The sequence below is a fragment of the Alexandromys fortis genome, unplaced genomic scaffold (genome assembly GCF_014885135.2).
Source record: "Alexandromys fortis isolate MF-2015 unplaced genomic scaffold, M_Fortis_MF-2015_v1.1 scaffold_8_9099976_23576923, whole genome shotgun sequence".
Classification (NCBI taxonomy): Eukaryota; Metazoa; Chordata; class Mammalia; order Rodentia; family Cricetidae; genus Alexandromys; species Alexandromys fortis.
Window position 1 is genome coordinate 6,223,105 of NW_026067899.1, and position 25,219 is coordinate 6,248,323.

At 42.2% G+C, this 25,219-nt stretch overlaps 1 protein-coding gene across 1 annotated transcript; it reads right to left on the reverse strand.

Moving 5' to 3' along the window:
- Positions 1 to 6: 6 nt before the first annotated feature.
- Csrnp3 (cysteine and serine rich nuclear protein 3) lies at positions 7 to 20,937 on the reverse strand. The gene is made up of 3 exons (XM_050121958.1): positions 20,611 to 20,937; positions 9,749 to 10,045; positions 7 to 7,256 (listed from the first exon to the last, which is right to left on the reverse strand). The coding sequence occupies exons 1-3, from the start codon at positions 20,935 to 20,937 to the stop codon at positions 6,201 to 6,203; spliced, it is 1,680 nt and encodes a 559-aa protein (XP_049977915.1). The 3' UTR covers positions 7 to 6,200.
- Positions 20,938 to 25,219: the final 4,282 nt, after the last annotated feature.

The following is a 25,219-nucleotide window of genomic DNA, read 5'->3' on the forward strand; positions in this document are numbered from 1 at the left end:
AAAAAAAGAAAAAGAAAAAGAAAAAAGAAAAAAAAAAGAAAACCAAGATGACTTTTCTAGCTATTAAAATTTAAAATCTATCAAGCCCAGATATCACTTGGGTACCATTTCAGTACTCAAGTACAAACACTATTTTTTTTAAGGGCAACAATATATTCCCAAGTTTTAGATATTTTTTTTCCTCTTTAGGGCAATTCAGATTTAAAATTGAGCATTTTCTCTTCTTCATATTTAAATACTTTCATAATTTACATAGGTCTTTGAATTTGTTTTCAATACTGATAGCATTTCTAAGAAAAGGGAGGAAAAATGGGTGTTTAACATGAAAAAGAGCAAAGCAATACTGGATAAAATGTGCTACAAATTCCCTCTTGATATCTCTCCAGCAGAGTGGTAAGAATCAAACTCTTTAGGGGCACATGACTCAGACAGGAGGGTAAGGAGTCTCATTTCCTACTCAGTAAGGCTTGGTATAGATAGAATTTTCTAGATAATCTTTAAAGAAACACCTTAAAAGTTCAGTTTTCTTCCAAGAACTCATTAATATATAACTTTCAGGTTCATTACAAGCCAGACCAAAATAAAATAAAAAAAATGGAAAGAGTTAAAAAGAAATAAGACATTTAACTGTGAAGCTAATTTAATACTCCAACTAGAAATCAATAGTCATGTAAACCAATTTTGACAAAAGCAAGGCTGATTTCTACCCAATTTATCTCCTCATAGACCTTTCTAATCAATATACATTATCCTTAAAAATACGTAGACGACCTTGCACACGTGAAGAAAACTTCATTTTGAACTGACTAAGCTATCAGTATGCTAATGAGGGAGTCTGGGGGAACTGCAGCAAGCCTGCTGAGCAGGAAGGCTGCTTAAAATGACCTAGGTCATCCTCCCTGACAAGGCTGGTCCTGCCAGCTTCTGTGAGAGATGGAGTAAAATAACAATAAAACTGTCTTTTCTTAAAATGTAAGCAAGCATGAAGGGTCAGATGCCAAGCAGTAGTCCTGCAAAGCGAAGGCCAGTGGGAAGGAAAGAAAACAGCAACTGGCAGGACGTAAAACCTTCGGGGTGATTTCTATTCCCACACGTAACAAATCCCTGCACGCACTAACGTTCCAGCTCCTAAGGAGAAATTTTTTTTAAAAATCCCGTAAACACAATGCTGACAAAGATACTGGTTTTGGGCTCGGGAGCTCATTGCTACTCTCTCCTCGGGGTCCACACTTTATCTGACTTTCTATGACCCCACGGCAGACAAGAGCATACAGTTAGACTTGCCCTACGACGGACTACCAGAACACCCAGGCAGTACCAAGCTTTCAGGTTTAAGTTTCTGGCGAGCAACAAAAGAGAGAGACACCCATGCTGTTTAGAAGACATTGGGTCTCCTAGTCTGGCTTGAGATGTACTGGCACGGAAGGAACTGGCAAAGCTTACGAAAGACTGATTCAGAGCCACGTTTGCTAAGGTTCCAAATAAACCTCACTTTTGTCAATAACGTTAGCTGTTTAATCATTTAACATTTAGTGTGCGTGCGTGCATGTGTGTTTAGAGACTTTCTTCGGATGGCTGGAGGTCGGTGTTCTGTTTTAGAGGATGAACCACGACTGCTTTGGATGCTGGCCAGCGAATGGGACTACCAACTGGGCTCTGAGGTCAGCAGCATCAGCAGTGACTTCCCTGGTTTTGGAGGGCCTACCACTTATGACTCTCGAGTTCACTAACCCTGGCCCAACTCTCCGGAGACAAATGTATCGACAGTTCTTAGCAGACACTGTCAGTTCCAAACTCACATTCCGTCGGAACCCCTATCCTGTCCCTTTCAAAACTGTAGTGAGCCTTCAAACCGTGGTTCTCAGTCCGTTCAATTCCGTCCTGCCACAGAGCATGGCTGATGAGCCAAAGAGCTGGTGCGAAGTCGGGACAGCTGGGCGCTTCCAGCACAAGCTCACGGTTCTTGGGAAAGGATACAAGAAAATTCAGGCTCACATTAGGAGTAAAAAAGGGAGCCAGCCTTGCACTTTGGGTATTGGCCATGGCCACAATACAACAAATAGTTACAATTTCACATTACAGTCGTTCTGACCGTGGAAGCATAAAGGTGCTCCCACTTACAATTGCCGTCTTCTATGTCGACGACAGTGACCGTAAACTGCACTGGACTGTAGCCACAGCTGACCTCCCTCATTTTCTACCTGCTTCTAGGCAATGCTTTTGGCACAGGGTTCTACCATTTAAATCATCCGTTTATAAAATGAGTAAGAGGTCCTTCTCTGGGTTCTGTAGGAATCAAATCTGCTGGGACTTTACTGGCATACAGCCGACATTTCCTTAGCTAGCTCTGCATCCAAGAAACAACTCTCTGAATATCTTCTCCCTGAATCCAAATTTACTTCCCAAGTTTCAGGAGGATGTAGTAAGCTCCATGACTAGAGAGAAAAGCAGCTCCTTTTAGAAGCCTTTTGGGCTGAATGAGAAGAGCTGGTGACGATGTTTCCCATGGGACACTGGAGGATTCCATGTCAAAGGATCTGGCCAGGCTTGACTACCTCATGCTACCCTCTGTTGTCCTCACCCTTCCAAATTGCCAGTTCCCCTGCTGTTTTTGCTGCCAAGTCAGCTGTTACAACATCGGAGGTATTCAATAAATATTTGTTAAAAGCGAAAAATAAGCAGATATTGAACACATTCTGAGGATCAACACTAAGTCCTTAAGAACTTGTACAAGGTAACAATTAAAAAGTGAGGTACCGATTAGGAAATAAATTATGGTACATTTCGTGTTTAATGAAATCTTAATCAAAATTTTGCCTAGAAGGTAATCAGTATAACCTCTGCGTGCCTTGAGAATTGTGGCACATTTCTATAGCTGATGCTATAAGATGTTGTATTTGTGTAAGAGCATGCCAGGGGAGATGGTACTGCTGGGTCATATGATTACACAAATTTCATCCCTTGAGGAAATGTTGGATATTGTATATGTGCTTGGCATGACATGATCAGAAAAACGTGATTCCCTCACAAAGACTGGTTTTCAAAAAAGTCTATTCTTCAATACTACTAAAAGAAAAGAGACAATTGTATTTTAAATAATTGATGGGGGGAACTTAAAATGGCCTTTGATTTCTTTTTATCAATGACAAACAATAGGGTCTGCAGCATTGGGCTTTGCCATTGATAATGCATGGCTTGGGAGCCGTGCACACAGACTCTGATTGGTTAGATACACCATGCAATGCAACAGCTGTAGGTCTTATCATTGTGCCTCAGTGCAAAGACTTAAAGAGGCTCGACACAGCTGTATTCTCCCCTAGGGAAACAGAAAGAACTCTAGCACTGGCCTCACACGGGGGCAGTTTTTATCAAAGACAAAGTCTATTAATGGGAAAAATGATCCAGAAGAATCATTGTATTCTCAACTTTTACTGGGAAAGGAAGACACAGGAGATAATTCCTCACTAGTATTATTTGTAACTTTAACCCAGTATTTTCTATCAATTGCTTTCAAATTTTTCTTCTGTATTTTTATATCAACTGCAACCTGATGGTTCTGTAGGAACAAACTATCCGGTACTCCTTACTAGCTACTGGCTCAAATCTGTCCCACTCTAGGGTATGGGACATGTGTGTTCTGTGTGTGTGTGCAGCACAGATAAAAGTATGTAGAGTTTTATTTGTTGTTAAAATAGGTAGCCTGTACCTAGTATGATTTGCAAGAGATGTCTGTGGATGACTTAGGTATGTGAAATATTGGAATGGCGGCTCTCATGCTTCGAAAGGTGATTATCCTTAGCAGAGTGAGACTTTCTATCCCCACTGAATAGAGAGAGGAAGGCAGTTCTGTGTTTGAAGTGTCCTTTTGGGACACTTAAAAATAAAGCTGCAGAAGAGAAGCCCAGCCAAATACACAAAGGCAGGACCCAAGTCTTGTAAAAACAAAGCTGGACTGAAATATGTATATCTAAGGGTTGAGGGATTGGACTGCCATGACCCCCCTCAACTCCACCCTAGTCAGGGTTGCCCTGTGCCTCCCTGCTCTCTGTCCTAAAACAGCCCGAGAGTGCCTCACCAGTCCATACCTCCAGTGGTTGGAATGGTCAAGCACACACGGAACATGGGATTCCTTCCATGTTTGAACAAACAACAATAGCCTATTGTCATTTCCTCTGAGTCCCTGCTCTTTAGATTGCGTAGGCGGGGGTCAGGGAGGCTAGAGATCAAACACTACGAAAGGCAACACTACAGGTAACTCTGGTCATACGAGCACAGTCAGAGCATGCGTCCATCCCAGCAGCCCCACCAATCCAACACAAGAAACCGCCTGCCCCCACTACGACTTTCTAATGTCAGTAATAATTAGGGTTGGTTTGGCCTTGAGGAGTTGGAGAGGTGGGCAGGAACCAACTCCATAAGCAAACACCCTTTCACCATATCAAGTTTAAAGAGAAACGTCTCACGGGAGGACTCCAAAGCCCATCGACATCTGGGCAAATGAAATAAGTTATGAGGAATTGAAATCTGTAAGATATCAAAATGCCCAAGTCTAGGAGGCATAGAAAACATTAGGGATGTAGCTACTACATAGCAGGGCATGTCTCCATCTTAAATAGTCGTAAAACACGTAAAATGATGTCAAAGCAATAGGATGTCAAAGCTGGGAAATGGGCTCAGCATAATCATTGCGTTGGGGGGACGCTGGCGCTTGTGCTATAGTTATGTGAGCTCACAGGAAAAGAGGTTGCTCAGAGTCCTCCCGGGCACCAAGCAGGCAATCCAGTGGAAGGCAGGGCATGTGTCCTTTGTCTTTACTAAGCAGGAGAACGTGAGTGTGTGTTTCTTTTCTATGCTTTCTCTTTACTAAGCAAGAGAACACGAGGTTGCTGCCTTTGCAATGCATTATGGACTGTGGGACTAACTGTCCTCGGCAAGACCAAGAAAAAACGCTTCAGGAAAGTCAGGCCTCATGAGTGCGTGAGTGCAGGCCTGCCTTCAATCAGCTAGCGGCTAAGTGGAAGTCTCATGACATGGTTTTGCTTTTGTAGAGATGGGTTGATCACGGTGTAGAATAGATTGGTTTCTGAGGCTGTGCTCGTCTGGTTTTTTTTTTCCCCCAGCCTCCTCTGTGTTACGGAGTTAGGTCCTCGGAGCGGTGAAGAAAAACAGGCCATTTTCCTTCACGCCACTGGAAGGATCCTCTACCTGTTTATATGATCCTCATAATAGTCGACTGTTTTATGAGTAAAAAGTTTTGATTTCAAAGCGTTCTGAGACCCCCACCCCACGCGAGGTACCGGGAAGGGGCACTAAAGTGCATTTTGACGGAGGGGGGTGGAGTTTAAAGGTGCAGTCAAAGCTAATAAACAAGATGACACTGTTTAAAAAAGAAAGGCAATTCCATCTCTCTCGGCCGAGGGGAGGGCAGCGAACTGGACCCTCACCAGAGGATTGTCCTGACTCTGAACTTTAGAGAGAACTGCGGAAGGACCTGCGCATATATACATATAGACTCATTTGTCCCACATAGCAAAAATAGGCCTATGTCATCCTTAAGAAAGTATCTGCAAATCTGCTTAGTCAGGATCATAAAAACGTGGGCGGATTCCAGGTGCAGTCCTCGTGGGCATGCTCTGTGGTGCTAGCTAACGCAACGGCAGCTTCAGTGAGCCCACTGTTCATTTTCTTCAAAGCGTGACTTCTAAACTACCAGAAAGAAAATACACAAGAAACGATTCAATCTTTTTTTTTTTTCTGACAATCATTACTTTTACATGAAAAAGTCACCACCATCTTCAGATATATCGAAAATTAGGTCTTTAAATCTGATTATTTTTCTAGTCTTAGTTAACAATCTTGCACAGGCCCGACAATCTAAGACGTGGAGCTATGGTCTGCACAGCTCAGCAGGTTTCGCCCAGTTTGAAAGGTAGGCAACTGTGAGAGATGCGTTTTTTTTTTTTTTAAATTCAGCATTTTTCTATCAAAAACAGTTCAAAATCGTTTAAAATCCCCATAGCGACTGTGTTTTATTTGTGTCACGCCAGAGTTGGGAAGCTAGGAAGGAGAAAAAGAAATGGTGTCTGGAGGTCATCACAGTCCACATTTTCTTGGTCTTCCGGTTAAACAAACGAGCCCAGGAAATGCAATACAGTGCCTTAAATAGAAGACTCGGTGCTCTAACAGAATAATCTAAGCAACTAAACGGGGACCGTCTCCACCACGGGGGACCTAATGCACTCCTCGTGTAGGCGGCTCTTTTCGGCAAGGCTCAGAGAATTCTCCGCTGGATTCTCGGAAATGTGGCCGTCCCCGCCGTTCAACGCGGAGACGAACCCTTCCTGGGAAGGGCCTTTCAAGTATGAGTGAAATTCCACTTGGGGAAGACTGGGCCTGTGTTCGGGGTATAAGGTGTTACAGGGCACCCCACTATCATTTTCAGAAGTGGGGCAGCAAACAATGACAGAAGGGTTGGCAGCTGGGTAGTGGGAGGCCCCGTAGGCCTCTTCCGCTTGTCTGGCATAGTCAACGAATCGCTCTGGGGTCATGGCGTAAGGCACCAACGACAGGGCACCGTTTTTGACAGTATCTCTTTCCGAATAGCTGTCAGAGATCTGGCTAGGAGTTCCTGGGATGTGGCTATCTATTTGGTAGTACAGGGTTGAAGAGCTAGCGTAGAACGAAGCGTTCTTTGTGTGGCTTTCATGAACTGCGGTGCCATCTGAGTAACAAAGAACAGAAGGAAGAGGGACGACTTCGGCATGGGCTCCCAGCCCTTCTACAAAGCCGTCTCCCTTGTCCTCATCGTCATCTTCTTCCTCCTCTTCCTCTTCCTCCTCCTCCTCCTCTTCTTCCTCATCCGATTCACTGGGGGCCAGGCTTTGTGTGCTGGAGTCAGTGACTCCGCTGCAGAAGCTGCTTCCATCCTCCTCCTCTTCCTCCTCCTCTCCGTGGCAATCCAGCTCCTCCTGCAGGTGCAGCACGGCAGCCTGGGGTTCCGTTTCGATCTCGAAATTGTCTGCGATGGAGTATTCTACCGAGTGTGCGACGGGGCCCATGGAAGTACCGTGGGGGCTTATCTCACCGTGGCAGCCGTTCAGCGTGGGGATTTGCTGCTCACGATTTTTCTCGAGTTCAAGTTTCATGATTGTGTGCAAGAAATGAGTCCGGACACGGATAGGATTAAATTCAATTCTACCTGCTGTGTTGCTACAGCCTTCTTTAGTGCAGCCGCACGGGAAAGACATACGATCCACCTTGGGAGGAAGAACAGGGATTAGCGCCATGGAATTATTACAGACCAAATAAAATCAAGGGCTTTCTAACAACTCCTCTGAATTAGGTAATGCACTCGAGCTCTGCTTGTGCCACAGCCGATGATGAATAAGCTGCAAGCAAAAAATGAGCAGGGAGAGTGAAGACTTTTCAATGAGCGGGTTTTAAATGCATGTTTAAAAGAGCGGTGGGCTGAGGGTATAAGTGAGAATTTAAATTCCATTGCGTCCTCCAGGGCTTTCTTATTTTCCACTCTCTACTTTTTTTTCCTTCTCTTTTTCCATTTCTTTTTGTTCCCATTTCACAGCCCTGGTTCCCTTCCGTTGCATTCCAACGTGTCCACCCACTTTTAAGTAACACATAGACTGTTCTTCTTTAGGCTGCTAGTCTAATTTAACATCCATGACAGGACCGCCAAGCCACTACGTTCGTTCCTTTGCATCTAACGAGATGACCTTCACTACTCCAGGTATCTGGGATGACACTACCCGGGGCCACACAATGCCACCCTGCTATAGTCTCACTGCTTTGTCTTCTCAACGGGTCCTTGTGTTGCAGACTATTTGTGCACTGTGTGAAGATGTGTTGCTGTGAATGGTGTAATAAAAAGCCAAATGGTCAATAGCTAGGCAGGAGAGAATGGGCAGGACTGCCAAGGAGAGAGAGGAAGAGGAGGAGGAATCTATGTGTGCGGGACCTGCCAGCAAACTTGGAGCAAGTTGGACATGCTGTCCTGAGGAGCGGTAACTGGACCACACGAATTTAAAAATATGGGTTAGTTAAGTTATAAGCGCTAGTTAGACAAAGCTAAAGCTAAGACCAAGATTTCGTAATGAATAATAGATCTCTGTGATGTTGTCTGTGAGCTGGATGCCCAACGGAAAGTCAGAATACACCCTTGACACATGGATGCACATCCCTTGACCTGCTTCTCACTTAAGACTAGAAGCCCAACTCAGATGGATTTACCTTGTGCCAATAAATGCAACAGCAGGGAATCGGAAGGCCTGTAAGCTGAAGAGCAGCCCAGGCAACTTAGTAAAACCCTTTCTTGCAAGAATATAGTTTTCAAATATATGCTTAGTAGGGGTAGAGCACTCGCCGATTGTGTCTGCGAGGCACCATACTCAACAGAGAAAGGAAACCGAGGGAGGGAATGGAAAAGGCAAATGTGTCTTCATCAGCTGAGTGGAAGAAAACAGTCCTTTGCTCTCAGCTGCTTACATAAACGAATAAAGCTATTCCTGCATTAAGTAAGAGCAAGTACACAATCACAGGGCTCCACTGAAATGTAGGTGGACAGGAGCAGAGAATCACCTTGACCAGAAATTGGTAAGCTATTGCTTTTTTATTTTTTCATCAGGCTTAACTTTGAGGTTTTAAACAGTGAAATCAGCAGGTGAGGCTCATGAGGCTGTTTCCCACTATTGTTCACATAAGTCAAGTCTGAGGCTCTGTGGAACGAGACAGACTTTTCACTGTTCAGGAGGATATTCCCAGAGAGCAAAAGTCCTCTCTTGCTCACTTGTTCCTCACATTCCTCAAGCCAATCTTGGTGTCACAATAAGACAGACATCTGTTCTTGTTAAGGAAACCTTAGCAGTCCTGAGTCAATGTTGTGCATGGTAGCTTTTTCATTGAATACGCATGAGACCATTTGGGGTTTTGCAGTTATGTCGTCTCAGTACTTTGAAGAATAAAACTGATCACAAGTAACGGATAAACACAGGGCTGGGCCCCAGTAAACCTTGTTTACAGAAGTGTGTTCACAGAGGTTCCACTGTGAGTTTGACAGCATCTCAACCTGTTCAATGTAGAAATGACACTGAGCTCAGGGTTCCCTAGGAAACCCTACTCCAGACAAGGGAAGAATGCAGTTTAGTCTGTTAAGGTCTGTCTGACCAGGGACTTCTCCAGCAGTCCATATCACTGGTGATGAATTATTACTTTATATCCCATGTATGGACCAGAAAGTACGCATTCAAGTGGAGAAGATGGTGTCCTCTCCCATGTAAGAAAAAAGCTAACATAAGCTGATGTAACTAACGACAGAATCTGGGAGGAAATGCCTCAACAAACTCAGCTGAAGTTTGAGTTTCCATTTACATTATACACAGTATGCATGAGAGTTTTATGAATGCCCTTGAATTGTTTTTTTTTTTTTTTTTTTTTTTTGCCCTTGAATTATGTGTCTTTCCTCCCCAGCCCAATTCTTCTCCAGGTTAAAGAATCTGGGAGGAAATGCCTCAACAAACTCAGCTGAAGTTTGAGTTTCCATTTACATTATACACAGTATGAATGAGAGTTTTATGAATGCCCTTGAATTTTTTTTTTTTTTTTTTTTTTTTTTGCCCTTGAATTATGTGTCTTTCCTCCCCAGCCCAATTCTTCTCCAGGTTAAAGAAAAAAAAAAAACCAATATACCCAACATGGGACATCGCTTCTTCAGATGCTCTGAAATGCCAATCCTTACCTGACACTTAATGCCTGCCAGGCTGCAGGTACATGTTTCCGGATCACAGAACACTCTGCAGTCGCAGCCACAGTCTTCCCGAGACAGGCGGATGGCTCGCAGCTCGTGTTTTTCTTCCACGTCAATCTTCTTCACTCCAGAGGCACGCAGCAGGGCTCTCCGTTTTTTTGTGGGCAGGGGTTGTAGGAAGAAGTATTCGTCTACTTCTGTGTTGTCTAAATCAATATCGTCGTCGGAAATGTCATCGACTGTCAGAGTGCTCGCTTCTTCAGACTCCACTGTGCCATTCTTCGTCATCTGGGGGCAGAAGGAAGTAAAACAAGGATGTCATTTGGGCAGAAGCCAAAATCCCCACTTCAGTGTGGGTGAGGATGAGCTGAGCTGTCGCGCACCGAGTCTGCAACCACAGAAGTCAGAGGAAAGGGAACAGCGATGTCAAAACAGTTGGCTTTTTAAAAAGCTCTGCTCACAGACAATGGCTGAATGCAACTCTTCACCTCCTTACGTCAGTGACAGCAGTTACAGCTTGAGAGGCCAGAGTGTGAACCGAGCAGAGGTTACAAGACAGCGCTGCCTGTAAGCTGTCTTTACACTCAGCTCATGGTGACATCTCTGATATCAGAGGAAATGTGCCCTGCATCAGAGCTGACAGCATCTCAGTGGGAGCCATGACTACCTTACTCAGCAAACATCATGTCCTTGGAATAAGATGTCTGTCTTCCAGGCCCCAGCAAAGTGCACGTTCAGGACCCAGGGTTGCACTGTGCTGCCTGGGTCACAAACACCGGTTATTACCCAGAACACTCCAAGAAGAGACGCTTGATAGACATAATGAGCCAGGTCAGCATGCTCTCAGTAGAACAAGGACATAGATTAGTGCTGGCAAGGACTCATCAGTCCGCCACTGAGACAATAAACCGGGTTCTCACAGGAGTGTGTGCAAATCCCAGACCAAAGGTTTGCCATCCACGCAACAGCTCTTGTGCGCACTCTTTCCTTGGCTACTCAAGATGGCTGTGCCTACTTATATTTCTTTTCTATATTAATCTCATCCACCAGTAAGCCTTGCGTATATATTTCATTTGCTATTATTATAAAAATACCGAGTGTTTCCTACATACAAAACATTTAGAAGTTTTCCTCAATCATGAGCAAGATATTGTGTGTGTGGGGGGGGGGCGGCGGCAGCCCAGTAACAAAAGCAGAAACTTCATAAGAAATAAACCATGTGAGTTCTAAATATGAAAGGTATTTTTAATTATTTAATTTATTGCCTTCCAAATTTCATTAATTATGGCGATTACTATGCCTGATGATCTTGACAACTCATCCATTAGACAGTGAAAATACTCTAGAGACATGAGGCATTTTGCTCTCATCTTTATAGAAGGAGTCCATAATTAGGGGGAAATAGTTATTATTGGACAGCAGACTTGCATTGTCCAACTCTGTACTGCAGAACAACACTAAAAATAATAAGTGTACCACAAGATACACTGCAAAGTTCATACTGCTTGTACTGTAAAACGTGGCCTGAGTTCTGTCACTGACAACTGTGAGCATGGGACTTTCCTCTTGAGCAACTGTGTAAATGCGTTCACACTCACTGTGGGAATAAAAGCACTACACCCTGCCTTAGAATAATAGAATGATAGAATCCAAGCATTTCAATTTTACAAATGTGGACCCACTGATTGGTATTAGTAAGTCATTTCAGGAGGTCATTTTGCACATCGAGACACACCAGAGACACATGACACAGTAGCGTGAGAATCAGAGGGTGGTTTTACAATCTTTGAGTCAAATTCAGGGTGCTCAGAGAAAAAATAACATTCAATTTCTTTTTTTCTTCCATCTTAATTGTTGATTTAAATTTTTGTTTCCCCACAGCTTACTTTTTTTTTATTATTGAGAGTTTCATATTGATGATTTAAAATTATTGATATTTCCGTGTATATAATAGGTTTTGAACATATCCATCACCATCCTTGCCTCTCCAATTCCTTCTCTATCTTGAGACCTTTCCCTTTCCAACTTGATGTAATCCTTCTGCCTTTTTCTCTTAAACCCACTAAGCCCATTCACTTCTGCATGTACATGCATGGGTGTACAATCAGCAGCAGCCTTTCAACTTTATTTTACCTCATTCCAAAAGCAGATATAGTCTACTTACTGCCAATGCATTTTATGGTCCAGGCAGTATGATGCAGATAAATACATACAAATTAAAAAATATATAATGTAAGAGAAAAATCATCATATCAAATTACAGGACGATTACTCATCACGTCTAAGGCAGTAGGGGAATCTTCACCTTTAATTGCCATTTATTTCCATTCAATTTCACTGTTTATAACCAAGACATGGGTTGAGTCCATGATTCCAATAAGCTGGACAATATGTAGGTTAATGAATGCACTGTGCTCTAGGAAATGTACGGTTAAAATTATTGGTGTCAGCGAGCACACCAAACCACCGATTCAATGCAAAATGGGTATGGTGAGAAGAAATGATGAAAATATGGATGAATTCAAATGTTAAAAAGAAAACCGAAAAATAAGATCACTTCAATAAAGCACCTAAATGCTTTGTCTAGCAATAGAATGTTCTCGTCCTTAGAAAATCACTAACACATGAAGATTACAGTGGGAAGATGACTGAAAATTCCTATTCTACAGCACCAACTGCCGTCCAGCATATTAAGGATGCTGCTCCTGAGAGTGAGCTGAGCTGCTGCATGTTCAGCATCAAATATGGAATTTCATAATTATCTCAATTCACGGACAACATAGTAATTATTTTATACTTGGGACAATTGGTGCTTGTAAAAAGTGGTTTGTCCAAGTCTAGTTGAATGACTGATGTTATTCACAATCAACCTGGGGGGTTATTCGACTCCAAAATCTTTCCAGATGGTCAAGACTAGTTTAGAGAGAAAATCTTTTAGAGTAATGTTAGAATATGTTTACAGAAGAGTTTAAAAACAAACTAAACAAACTAACTAACAACAACAAACAAGCAGGCATGAGATCATTGGCTAACAGCTATGATCAAAGAGTTGACCTCAGTACAAAAGTAAGCCAGAAAACAAAACATGGTCCATGCTTCCTTTAGATTCGCTCCTTCAGAAACAGGATATGAACCAGACAGAGAAAAAAAGAATACAGAAGAAAACAGAGCCTGGGGGGGAGGGGAGGGTCTGTATATTTTGCATGTGGAGGTGGTCTATCTGATGTGGGCCCTATTAGGAGAAACTGGCCAAAGGTGGGTGACCTAATGTGGTCGGTCCTGATTTTCTCAGCTTCATCATTTATTCTGGGTTGCCTCTAACCAATGCAGTCTGTTCCCTAATTCAGTCATACTACATTAGTTTTGCTGGTTGATGTCATATATGTTTCTCCTATCATACTATGTATACATAGTGAGCAAAGCCTCTGTCTTCATCTCCTCTACTCCTGGCACCTTGATAATGCATCGTCTCATATAACTGGTTAATAAACTTGTTTTAATAAAGGAATAGATTTTTTTTTAATCACTATGCTATCGTTGCCAGTTACTACAGTCAATGTGGCGGCGTTAGAATGGACAGAAGTTTTTTCATCTAAAACCTTCAAGTCAGCTAGGGGAAAAGAATGTAATAAACATGACACAGCATAATAGATGCACTAAAACATACATGCACACTGTCGAAGTAAAAGGGAGACGGAAGGATAGGATGAAAGGCAGGTGAGATATAAAGCAGAATTATTTACTTGCGTTCCTGAATTCATAATGTCCTAGCAGAGAGTGATGCTCAAGCCAGGGATGGGAGAGCAGTGTGCCAGGAAGGATCTGCACAAATAGGAGGGAGTGGCACCGTGGAAGAGCACTCAGGGCCTTTATGTGCCAATTCCCAGGCCCAGACAATTTATGCCTCACAGTAATGAAAAAGCCTAAGTTATGATTGCTCATTCTAACATCTGTGAGGACTCATGGGGGAAGAAATTAAATGATGATCAAAATAGGAATGAATTGTTTTTTTTTTAAAAATGCTAATTCTGGAAAACAATATTCTAAAAAGGATGATTTAAACAGATGGTCTCAGTAGAGGGGATAAATGAGAGCGTTGAATACTAAACTACTGACAGGGTTCCTGAGAGAGAAAACCAACAGAGAGTTCATGTTTCAAATGAGCTCTATGCAAAACCACACTATAGGAAAGCTAAAGGGTGAGGTGCACAGAGGCCTGGGTCGTCTGCTCTGCTGGCCCCTGTTCCCGCAACCCACACAGCACAGCTGGGAAGCCCAGCGCTACTGTCTTGGGAATTCGTTGTTCTTGTGTAGTCCTAAGAACTCATCTGGAGGCTCTGAGATGGTTCCACACACACTGTTCACAGGAAACAACGCTATCTCTTTAGTGAGTGTGGTCAGAGAGTGAACGCAGCTCTGCAAATGGTGAACCCACTTCTGTTGCACCTTCAGTGCGTCCAGGTACGAGACTGGCATCGTTTACACCCATCAGTGACAGTGGCTCTTCCTGGCAAGGATTACTAGTGGGAACAGTGGGTACAGTGGGGTGATGCCGGAGCCATTTCCCCAGTCCTCCTAAGGATCACTGCTCTGACAGAATTTTCCAAACTGAGCTCAGCCTTGCAAAACACAGTTTTCAAATCAAGACCCGGATAAGGGCAGGAATAATTGCTGGAATACAACCAAACCCTGCCAATCCTTTATGTCTGGCATTAAAGAGCGCTGTATACCTGGAGATACTAAAACCTTGTATATCATGATGCGTGTTTGATTTGAAAGAGTTGTTTGCTTGTTTATCTCTCCTTTTACTGTCTTCTTTGTTCTACTTACTTAATATGAACAAACCAATCAAGATTCCCCAAAGCTATTGCCATGTTCATGCGCATCTGTGGAAAGGACGTATGTGAGTTGAGTGGATAATGCAGCATCCTGCTCCTGTACTCCTGTACACTGGATGGATCTGTCCACTGGGACATCTGCTGTATGGGTACTCATAAACAGGATTGTATGGGGTGGGGAATCCAGAGCAACAACGTCCCTTCCCCAGAACCCTCGGTGGGAAGACCTGGGAACGTTGAACGCTACAGAACAGAAACACGTAGATGCCATAAACTATGTTCAGTATGTGCGTGTCTACAAGCACTGTTTGTATTCATTAGGAGTTCAGAAAATAAATACATCTTGTGTTCCACAGTGCAGATGTGGGGTGGAAGGTATGGGATAGGGTAGTAGGTTTCTCTGTGGAAGGAAGAGCTCCCCCTTAAAGCTGTGAAGATGGAAGACACTATTTTAATGAAGTGATGTACTCTGGGTAACCAGAGTTAGGTAATTTAGTTTGGCATGTACAAGACATGCATGGAATGAAAGAATTCCTAGTTGTGTGGTCTGAATTAAGAAGGATGACCCAGTTCATAAGGTATTTGGCAAATTGAAGAAAAACATTCATAGCACTTTGATACTGAGTCAATTTTATATTTATATATATTTATATATAGTTCTTCAATTCATTTACTATGACCTTCAGGTTGCAAATTAAAACCAATTTAATCACTTCAGTGAGTGCTTATGCAACATAATAAAGCCTTCCTGGTCAATAAATAAGTCATCTAAAACCATAAGATGTCTTTGGAATCCACATTACCACGAAAGTCACCAGAAAGAAGAGTGTCAACATACAAAACATATCTTTTCTAAAATGCATCCTTCCTTCTGGCTTAGGTCAATATTGTCTCTTCCTGTGGCAAATCATAAGCCAAGATGCATCCAGAAGCATGCTGGTAAATACTTAAAAGCATTTGACACTGTGAAGACATAGTTATCATTGCTCGTGGTTAACAAGTTCTGAAGCTTCACTATTCCCTTCCTAGCTAATTTTGAGAAGCGGGGAAGAATGAAAACAGAATTCGTTCCAGTGAGCAACATCACTGGGTGCACCCCACATAAAATACAGTATTTTTCCTAGATCCAAAAAGTAACATTTCTTGTACAGGAAGACCCTAAAGATTTGATTACACATGCTTAATTGTTCCCTGTCAGCTAAAATACTGCAATATTTTGAAAGAACATATTCTTAAATACATCACACACACACACAGGGTAGAAACCCACCCTGTCAGTCTCTATCACTTTGCTTAGGTAAATTTTCTCTGTCCTTGTCAAAATAGGCTGTGTATATGTGCACAAGACAGAGCAGGTACTTGGCACAGCAATGTTTTCCATTTGGTGCTGAAACATGCCTCTGTTTAAGATGCATTATAAGAGCCTTGCTACTTCGTATGTTCTGAAGCAATCTCTGCAGAGCTTAACAGGGAGGTTCTGTACAGTAATTAGCTCTCAGAAGCACCACGACCGACACAATAAACAATATCTAAAGAGAAGCTGCAGCATAAGGAAGAAAATTAAAACCAAAGCTAAAAACGTTGAAATTATGGGGTTTGAGAGATATTTCACCCATCCCTTCCAGGTGGATGTATTTCATGTATTTCTAAGAACATCTAAATTCTTTCCCTGGATCATTAATCCCAAGACTGTTGAAGAGAAGTAGAGAGCTGACCTGGAGGTGATGGGGAAGATTGCGTGGGTAAGCCACTGAATGACCAGAGAACTCAGCACTCAGAGATCTTGAGTGAATAAGACTGTTGTAGATATTTTTTTTTTTTTTAGGGGTTTCATAATTAAAAGCTAGCTACTCTCTTTGCTTCAAGTTTGGAAAGAGGAGCCAGTAACCAAGCACGAACCATGAAGACACAGAAGAAATTGAGATGGGTATGTAATTCAGGAGATGGTAACCAAAAGTGGAAGACTGGAGCTTTGACCTCGGGAAGTAAAGGAAGAACGATTTGATTGTAGAAACACTGGCAAGGGAAGGAAGGTCACATATGCACAAGCTACACCTGGTTTCTCAGAATAATGCAGTAGAGTCCTCGAGGATGAAAACAGAGGCAGCTAGGACAACAAGACTCTGTGGAACCGGCAAAACAGCCGCTGAATGCCTTTCCCAGAAACAAGAGAGATGGGAAGAAAGGCCAATGCAATTGTTCCACCGTGTGCTGCAGATTACTAAATCTAAGCACTTAATTTGCAAAGGAGCATAGTATTACAATGACTGTATTGATTACCATGAAGTGTGTGACATCTGAATGGGCTTGACAGGAAAGGGAAAACTGTACTCTGTAATTTAGAAACCTAAAGCTACTTATTTCTCCTAGAAACACGCGTTTTATTCAATTAGTTTTCTCCATTACTTATTTATGGTCAATGTGTGAAACATCCATGGTGCCAACAAGAAAGACATACTTGAAACCCCCCAATAAATTAGATTTGTCCTACAAGTCTCTGTCTATATCTATATAATTTATTGACATCTATGTAACTCATAACACAGGAAATGAATGACCAAATTAAAAGCAATTTTATAATCAAAACCTAAATTTCCATTCTTGATTTATTTCCAATTTGTTATTTTAAGGAAACTTCTAGAAGCATGTATAACTAGAACTCAGCAGATGCCCTGGGAAATTCAGAGGCATTGTGTATGAGGACTTAATCAATGCTGCATAATGTCACTGACTTTTCAAATAAGGAGAGTGAAAGCCCAGTGTGTTACTGTGACTCCGACATGAGGGTTTGGGGAAGGTTCATAGTGCCAGACATTGTCTGTCGCTACTCTGCGGGGAGTTTACTGACACTCCCAGAAAACCATCTCAGGGAAAAAAAAAAAATCCATCTGGACTCTGTTTCTCTCTCTCCTCCTCTCCCTCCCCCACTCCTGTCTCAACAAGGCTTTATTAATAGCCCTACTCCACTTGGAGCCGACAAGCCTGCTTCTGCCTCTGGAGTGCTAGGAACACGGGTGTGTGTCACCGAGCCCAGCAGCAAAGCTTATCATTAACAATCCTTTCTCTCCTCTTTGGACCACCCTTCTCCAGCAAGGAAGGTTTCTCTGATGCTCCCACCCAAAGCCACCGAGACAGTTCTGCCACATTTCCCCCACAAGGGAATTTATCCTTGGAAACAAATGTGTTAAAAAGAAAGATTCCTAGTATGAGTGAAATTTTTGGCACAGCTATCATTTTGGGCTAGTTAATTCAAGTTTGGGGATAATTAAACCTTAGACAAAGTATAATTTATGACTTTTTTAAACATAAAAATTAATGCTAGAAGAACTTCAGTGAAAACATAGAGACTTTCCCTCTCATATACTTTATAATATATCTATATATATTATATATATCTTTATAATATATCTCTAATGATATATATGCTGTCAGGTTTAGGCTTCATGTAACATGTGTTTCTGAGTACATATGTACTAAGTCCACTGTAGAATCCCGTTAGCTTCGCCTTCATTTGGAAGAGGGGATGATCACCAAATGCCATATGTTTACAACCAAAGGAAAGGCCAGACATTTTCTTTTTTCTTTTGTTTTTTTTTTTTTTTTGTTTTTTGAGACAGGGTTTCTCTGTGGTTTTGGAGCCTGTCCTGGAACTAGCTCTTGTAGACCAGGCTGGTCTCGAACTCACAGAGATCCGCCTGCCTCTGCCTCCCAAGTGCTGGGATTAAAGGTGTGCACCACCACCACCCGGCAAGGCCAGACATTTTCAACAGGAGAATGAAACCCTAAGGATGACACCTGCTGGCACGACACCCGCTGGCTTGTTCACACCTTCCCCTAAGCACAATGGTCACCAAGGGTGCTTTTCTCATTTCTATTTTTCTTGTTCTGCTTGCCAGAAAGTAGTGTGAAAAGATGCAGTGGGAACTCCTTCAGCCAATAGCCTTAAAAAGCCAGCCCACTTGGGCGTGGTCTCTTGTACTATAAATGCATATGTAAAGCCTGCACAGAGCTCCACAGGGTTCTCTCTCTCTCCCTCCCTCTCCGTCTCCCTCTCTCTCTCTGTCCTGCTGGATCTGGTTTCTGTTTCCTGCTCCTGCAGAAGACTGTGATCTGTGAGTCTACCCCTAAATAAAGAACCCTTTATCATACTCCATTCTGAGCTAATGTGGGACCACTTTATCGTGTTCATCTACAGAAGGAGGTGTTAAGAATTGCAGCATGAGAGTAGCTCTCCGCCTCACGAAGGGAAGGCTGCTGCAGCTTGTGGTTCCTTCAAAGAAACGCATGCACGGCCATCATTGTAAGTCTTCTGGCTCTCAGATGTTTACAGCTGCTTAGCTGTGAGAATCTATTGCACACACCACCAAGTCCTGAAAAAAGAACAGGGTGTCTTCCCTGTTTCTATACTTGGTAATCAATTAATTTAATAATAAGAAGGACCAAAATATTATCAACTAGTTTTCTACTTGGTGAGTGTTTTGTGCTGCCTGTGGACTTTTTTTTTTTTTTAATCTCAGCTATGTTCTGATGATTTTATCCCATTGAGCCTTTGTGAGAATTCATTCGATCATACGTACAAAATGCTTAGCAAAAAAAATCACCTAGTGATTGACAGCCATTACCACTGACTTACTAATATTTGAACTTGGAGAATGATGTCATCTCTGGAGAGGAAAGGGAGTTAGTTTTCAGAGAAAGGCTGGAATTCAGAAGCAAAGTTAATAATTATTATCGAATTTAAGTACACAAAAATCAGTCAGAAAGACAAAAACAAGCATGAGAAAAAATTTTTAGTGAAACTTGCCAAAGATATTGATAAAAGGAATGTGAACTTCATGGGGACTGATTTATGTCCAGCTCAGTTTAACTTACTGTCTTCACATGACATAACTCAATGATAGATCAAGGCATTTTCTGCATTTTGTTTTTCTCCAACTTAGATGCTGTCCCCATACCTTTTGACCACATAAAAGTCCTCGAATTCCCATACCGAAAGTCTACCCTCACCACAACATGTAGTTTTCCCTACGATTTTTGGCCATGTCACAGCAGGCAAGCAATAGTATACCACCTCCAGCCATTCGTCCTACAGCCAGACCCCCGTGGTTTCCAACTATCCCTCTGTGCTTGTAAATTCAGCTTCCTACTCAGCACTGCCCTTCTTCTCTGCTAGGTTCCAGTCTCCTCTTGAACATTTCTTTTCCTCTCCTTATGTTCAGTCCGATTTAGCCCACACTCGCCTCTCTCTGGGCCAGCTCTAAGAGCCCCTTTCCTGGTCCGAGAGGACACCGCTTCTCTCTTACCATGGCCTTCTACACCCTCAAACTCTTATCACATAAATACGTGACTGTCATAACAGCTCCAACCTGTGCTTAAGACTTCGGATAGCTTCTGAGTCCCTGAGGATGAAGAGAGACAAACACGTTAACGTGGCACCTGAGCCTCCTTCGTGTAACTCCCCTGCCTCAGGTCCAGCAGACACCCCATGCCATCTTCTGTGCCTAGCCAATATCTCAGATCTTCCTGTCACTTCTCTCAGGCACATTTCTTGACTTCCTCTCCACATCTGTTTCCCGTCAAAGACTGCCATAACAGCTTACAACTTTCTTGCATAGCCCTGAATGAAATTTCAATTCAATTTCCTTTGACCACTTGATTGATATTTTTCTCTCCTACTGAAATGCAAGTTCCCATAGACAGGAAACCATAACTGTGTGTAGTTTCCTGCTGGCCCCAGTCCAAGCACACTCTTATAAAGGTGTGTATGATGTAGCAATAGCCAATAGTAAGTATTCATAGAATGGATGAAAAATGTCAGATAAGCACCCCATGAATACAGTATATTTACTCCTTTATAAAAAGAAGAAAGAAAAGAATGGAAACAGAAGGAAAAGACCCTGTGGACAAAGGGCATGCAAAACACAGTCTGGCCTGTGAATGAAAATGGTTAGCTCAGAGGATGTGAGAATATAAGATTTTTGCAAAAAAAAAAAAAAAAATGAAGTAAAGTTTCACCTTTAGCTTTAGAGAGTTGAGCTTCTCCTCCCTGAGGTGTTCTCTCAGCATCTCCCGGTGCAGCCGTTCCTGCTCCCTTGCAAACTCGCCCAGGGTGTACTGGCGCACACTGTTGTGACGACTGGACATGCCCAGAGTGCTGCCCCCCTGGCTGGGCACGCTGGTGAAGCCCTGTCTCCTGGTGAAGTAGTACACGGTGACACAGCTGAAATGCACATTCTTTGTCCTCAGCCGTTTCTCTCTTTTGAGGATGGAGGAAGCTGGAAGAGAAAGAAGCGGGTCAGTGAAGCCCAGGGCAGCAGCACCCCTGTGAAACCAACAAAACATCCTGGATCCTGAGGCTGTTGAGGACCAGAATCTTTGGAGCCTTGCCGGCTCAAAAAATACTGAATCCCAGAGTTGGCAAAAGGGCCTTTTGATTTCCTTTCTTACATTCATTTTTTTTTTTCCTAGGCGCGGTAGAGTAGATTTTAAATGTTTCTGTAATGGCTGTTGAAGCAAACTTCTGGAGAGTTGCCAGTTATTTTTGGAATTAACAGCAGAATTTAATTCCTCATTTCCTTGAATCCCTTGAGCTTTGGTTTCCTGGATTTCACACAGGTACTGTTACATTATGATCACAAAAGTCCGAACATGTAACCCTCCATACCTTGGGTTTCATTTTTAAGAATATGTCTTAAATTAAAAAAAAAATCAACTATCAAATAAATGAAAAGAGTACTTATTGTGCAGAAAATAAAGGTGGTTAAAGGGCACGAAAACATTTAATATTTTATAAAGAATAAAAATAAAAGCACTAAAGGGTTCCAAGACAAAGAAATAACAAATACTTATGGAAATGCTATTTATAGTCAATGGATAATTGCATCCTATATAGATACATGTATTGAAAGAGCTGGCTGCGCACTGTGGATATGCACTGTTGTAACATGCCAATAGAAATGCATCGCTCATAACACTGAAAAGATAAACTAATCCAAAGTAATCAAAAGAGCTTATTGACACTGTATAGAGATTTTAACAACTTAAATCTAACATAGCTTTCATTAGGTAAAGTAGTATTCCTCTTTAAATAACATTGCACTAAAATCCAAATACTGAGATAACTAAAAATCCCATGGAATATGTCAGGATCACATTCTCTTCATATTATTTTTTTATTTAACAAAACCTGCATGCTTTCATATACAACATGGATGTTATACCATGGAATTGCCAGATCAAAATAATTAATGTATGCATATCCTTATTTATTTTAATATGTTGATGATTAGAAACCCTATTATTAGCTGTGGAGACAGAGGAATGGACTGAGCCATGAGGAAAATTTGTGCACACACTGAGACTGAGCACAAGAGAGTCATATGCTATCTTCAGGACCTCCCACTGCTGGACGACAGGAATTCTTTTATTCCACAGGAGAAAAGCCAGACTTAGGGAGTCCAAGTGACTCTGTTGAATGTAATTAAACCTAAAAACCCCAAATTTTATGTCATATGATAAGCTGGCTTATGATCTGGAAGGGAAGAACATCACTCAGAGGAAACACATTCATTCTGCTCCAGGTCTGACACCTATGCCCTTTTCCACTCAGATGTGCTGAAGTCCCTTAGAATATAATCTTTTTGGAAACGGGATCCTTACAGATATAGTCAGATGAAAATGAAATCATTAGTTCCCCCAACCCAGCAGGACAGCTACACCTCCAACAGTCAAAGATGCCACCAGAAGTAGGAAAATGCAAGAGAGAACTCTTGCTTGTGAGTTTCAGAGGGGCTGCCACCTAGCCAGCAATTTGACTTCCAGAATCGCGAGAAAAGAGATTTGTGTGGTTCTCAGTCACCCTCTTCACGGGGCATTTTTATGGAAGCTGTGGGAAAGCAGGGATGCTCATGAAGACAGCAGATGGTGAATGAGAAGGCCTGGGACAGCAAGATTACATCGGTGCACATTTACAGGAAGCCTGGTATGATGCTTCTCAAAGTGTAGGTTTATTTCCATAATGAATGCGGACAGAGGGCCTACAATGTGCCAGCACTTTCTAGATAGGATAGATACACCTGTGGACAAACCTGGACGAGGCAACAAAGAGACTCAAAGTTTAGACAGTATGCGAATGGTTTTGCTGTGAAAATTCAACTTTCCTACCTACTCTCTTTTCTTTAAAACAACAACAACAACAAAAAACATTTTATTAATTTTGTGGGGTGGACAGCCGACAGGCTTTTGTCAGGCTGGTGGCAAGCCTCTCGGATTCCTTCCTTCTTTTCTCTTATTTCACCTTCTCAGAGAAAATTTCCAGAAAGCAAATGCCTTCACACGTGTATGTAACTTAAATACTTATTTGTATATTCTTGCAAATTATTTACTGCAACTTCCTTGTATTCCTGGCAGTGGAGACAGTTTGGAACTTTGATTGAAAGATGTTGCTCTGCTTCATAACTCTAAGCTTAAATCATCTCAAAACAGAGAAGACTGTCCGGATGTAAGAGATCCGCACATAAAGCGAAATTCTGTCTCCAGATCAGAAGCCCTCTTCTGTCACTGACTGACAGCAGGTGAAGCAGGACCCTCTGGAGTTGTCATTAAAACAACACCCTTAAGACATTATCCTTGGGAGCCATGATTGTAGCGGCCAGGGGAAGTGTCTAATGTACTCACTGGGGTTATTTCCATAAACACTTCTGACAATTTGTGGCTTATGTGTTTAGAAAACCAGTGGCTCTTTAGACAAATTGTTTTTTAGCATGGCGTTCTTAACCCGTTTGGATGAACCTATTTTGTTACCCTTTCCCCAAGGCTAAATTAACGACCCTGTTTGGAGATGGCTGTGAGACCGGCAATGTGGGAGAGGGCAGCCACTCTCCGGCTGTGATCTGGGTAGGACTAACACCATAAAAATGTGCAGTAGGACCAGTGCTGCCCCCAGCACACAAGGGGTGACAACGCACACCTGTGCTGTTGGTTGCTTTAATATTATAAACAGCCCTGTAAAGACAACGATCGAAAAGCTGAGGATATCAAAGGCTTTGAAAGACTCAGAATTTAGTCTAATGGAGATTTCCGTGGGTTTCTTGAATGTTAGGAGACATCCGGGATTCTCTCCTGATGATTAAATCAGAGCCCCAGCATGGGCCATCAGAGGCATCACTTGCCTCCAGCCTTCACTGTGACACACTTCACAAGGTGGAATCATTAAAAAAGAAAGTATCTGTGTTCTTCAAGCCTGGAAAAAAAGACTAGACTCACTCAGCACACCTCCCTTAGGGAGTCTGCACATCCCTGATAGACCTATATACTCATCTGTGCCCTTTACAGAATGAATGAACACCACTGTGTGTGTCTACCGTGGTCGTGTAAGCTTTACTGCCGTGAGGTCAAGAGCAAGAAAAAGGAAGATGAGAATGTGGCTTTTAATACTGCTTTCAAAAACGGTACTTTTCATATTCCACACCAATTTGAAGCGTCTTTCCGTTTATTTCCTTTTATCCAACCTCAATTGCTACCCCAATACAAAAGCATCAAAGCAAAATGAGGCCACATCTACCTCCCAGGAGACAGATCTTGGGAGCACCAGGGCCTGTGTGACAGAGTGAGAACTCTCAAAACCAAAACAATGAAACCCCAAAGGTTAGAAAATGGTCGAACTCACAACATCAAGCTAAGAATACAGATAAATAACGGAATCTACAATATAAAGGAAGAATTCATAAATGCCGTGAATTGAAAATGTAAACCCAAAACCTAAGAATTAGATCACAATTGACCATGTTTAAAAGAAGCAAATGCCCTGACAAACATTCTGCATTTTCTGACCCCATAAAAAACATGAGTTAAAGCAAACAAACAACAACAACAACAACAACAAACAAGCAGGCATGAGATCATTGGCTAACAGCTATGATCAAAGAGTTGACCTCAGTACAAAAGTAAGCCAGAAAACAAAACATGGTCCATGCTTCCTTTAGATTCGCTCCTTCAGAAACAGGATATGAACCAGACAGAGAAAAAAAGAATACAGAAGAAAACAGAGCCTGGGGGGGAGGGGAGGGTCTGTATATTTTGCATGTGGAGGTGGTCTGTCTGATGTGGGCCCTATTAGGAGAAACTGGCCAAAGGTGGGTGACCTAATGTGGTCGGTCCTGATTTTCTCAGCTTCATCATTTATTCTGGGTTGCCTCTAACCAATGCAGTCTGTTCCCTAATTCAGTCATACTACATTAGTTTTGCTGGTTGATGTCATATATGTTTCTCCTATCATACTATGTATACATAGTGAGCAAAGCCTCTGTCTTCATCTCCTCTACTCCTGGCACCTTGATAATGCATCGTCTCATATAACTGGTTAATAAACTTGTTTTAATAAAGGAATAGATTTTTTTTTAATCACTATGCTATCGTTGCCAGTTACTACAGTCAATGTGGCGGCGTTAGAATGGACAGAAGTTTTTTCATCTAAAACCTTCAAGTCAGCTAGGGGAAAAGAATGTAATAAACATGACACAGCATAATAGATGCACTAAAACATACATGCACACTGTCGAAGTAAAAGGGAGACGGAAGGATAGGATGAAAGGCAGGTGAGATATAAAGCAGAATTATTTACTTG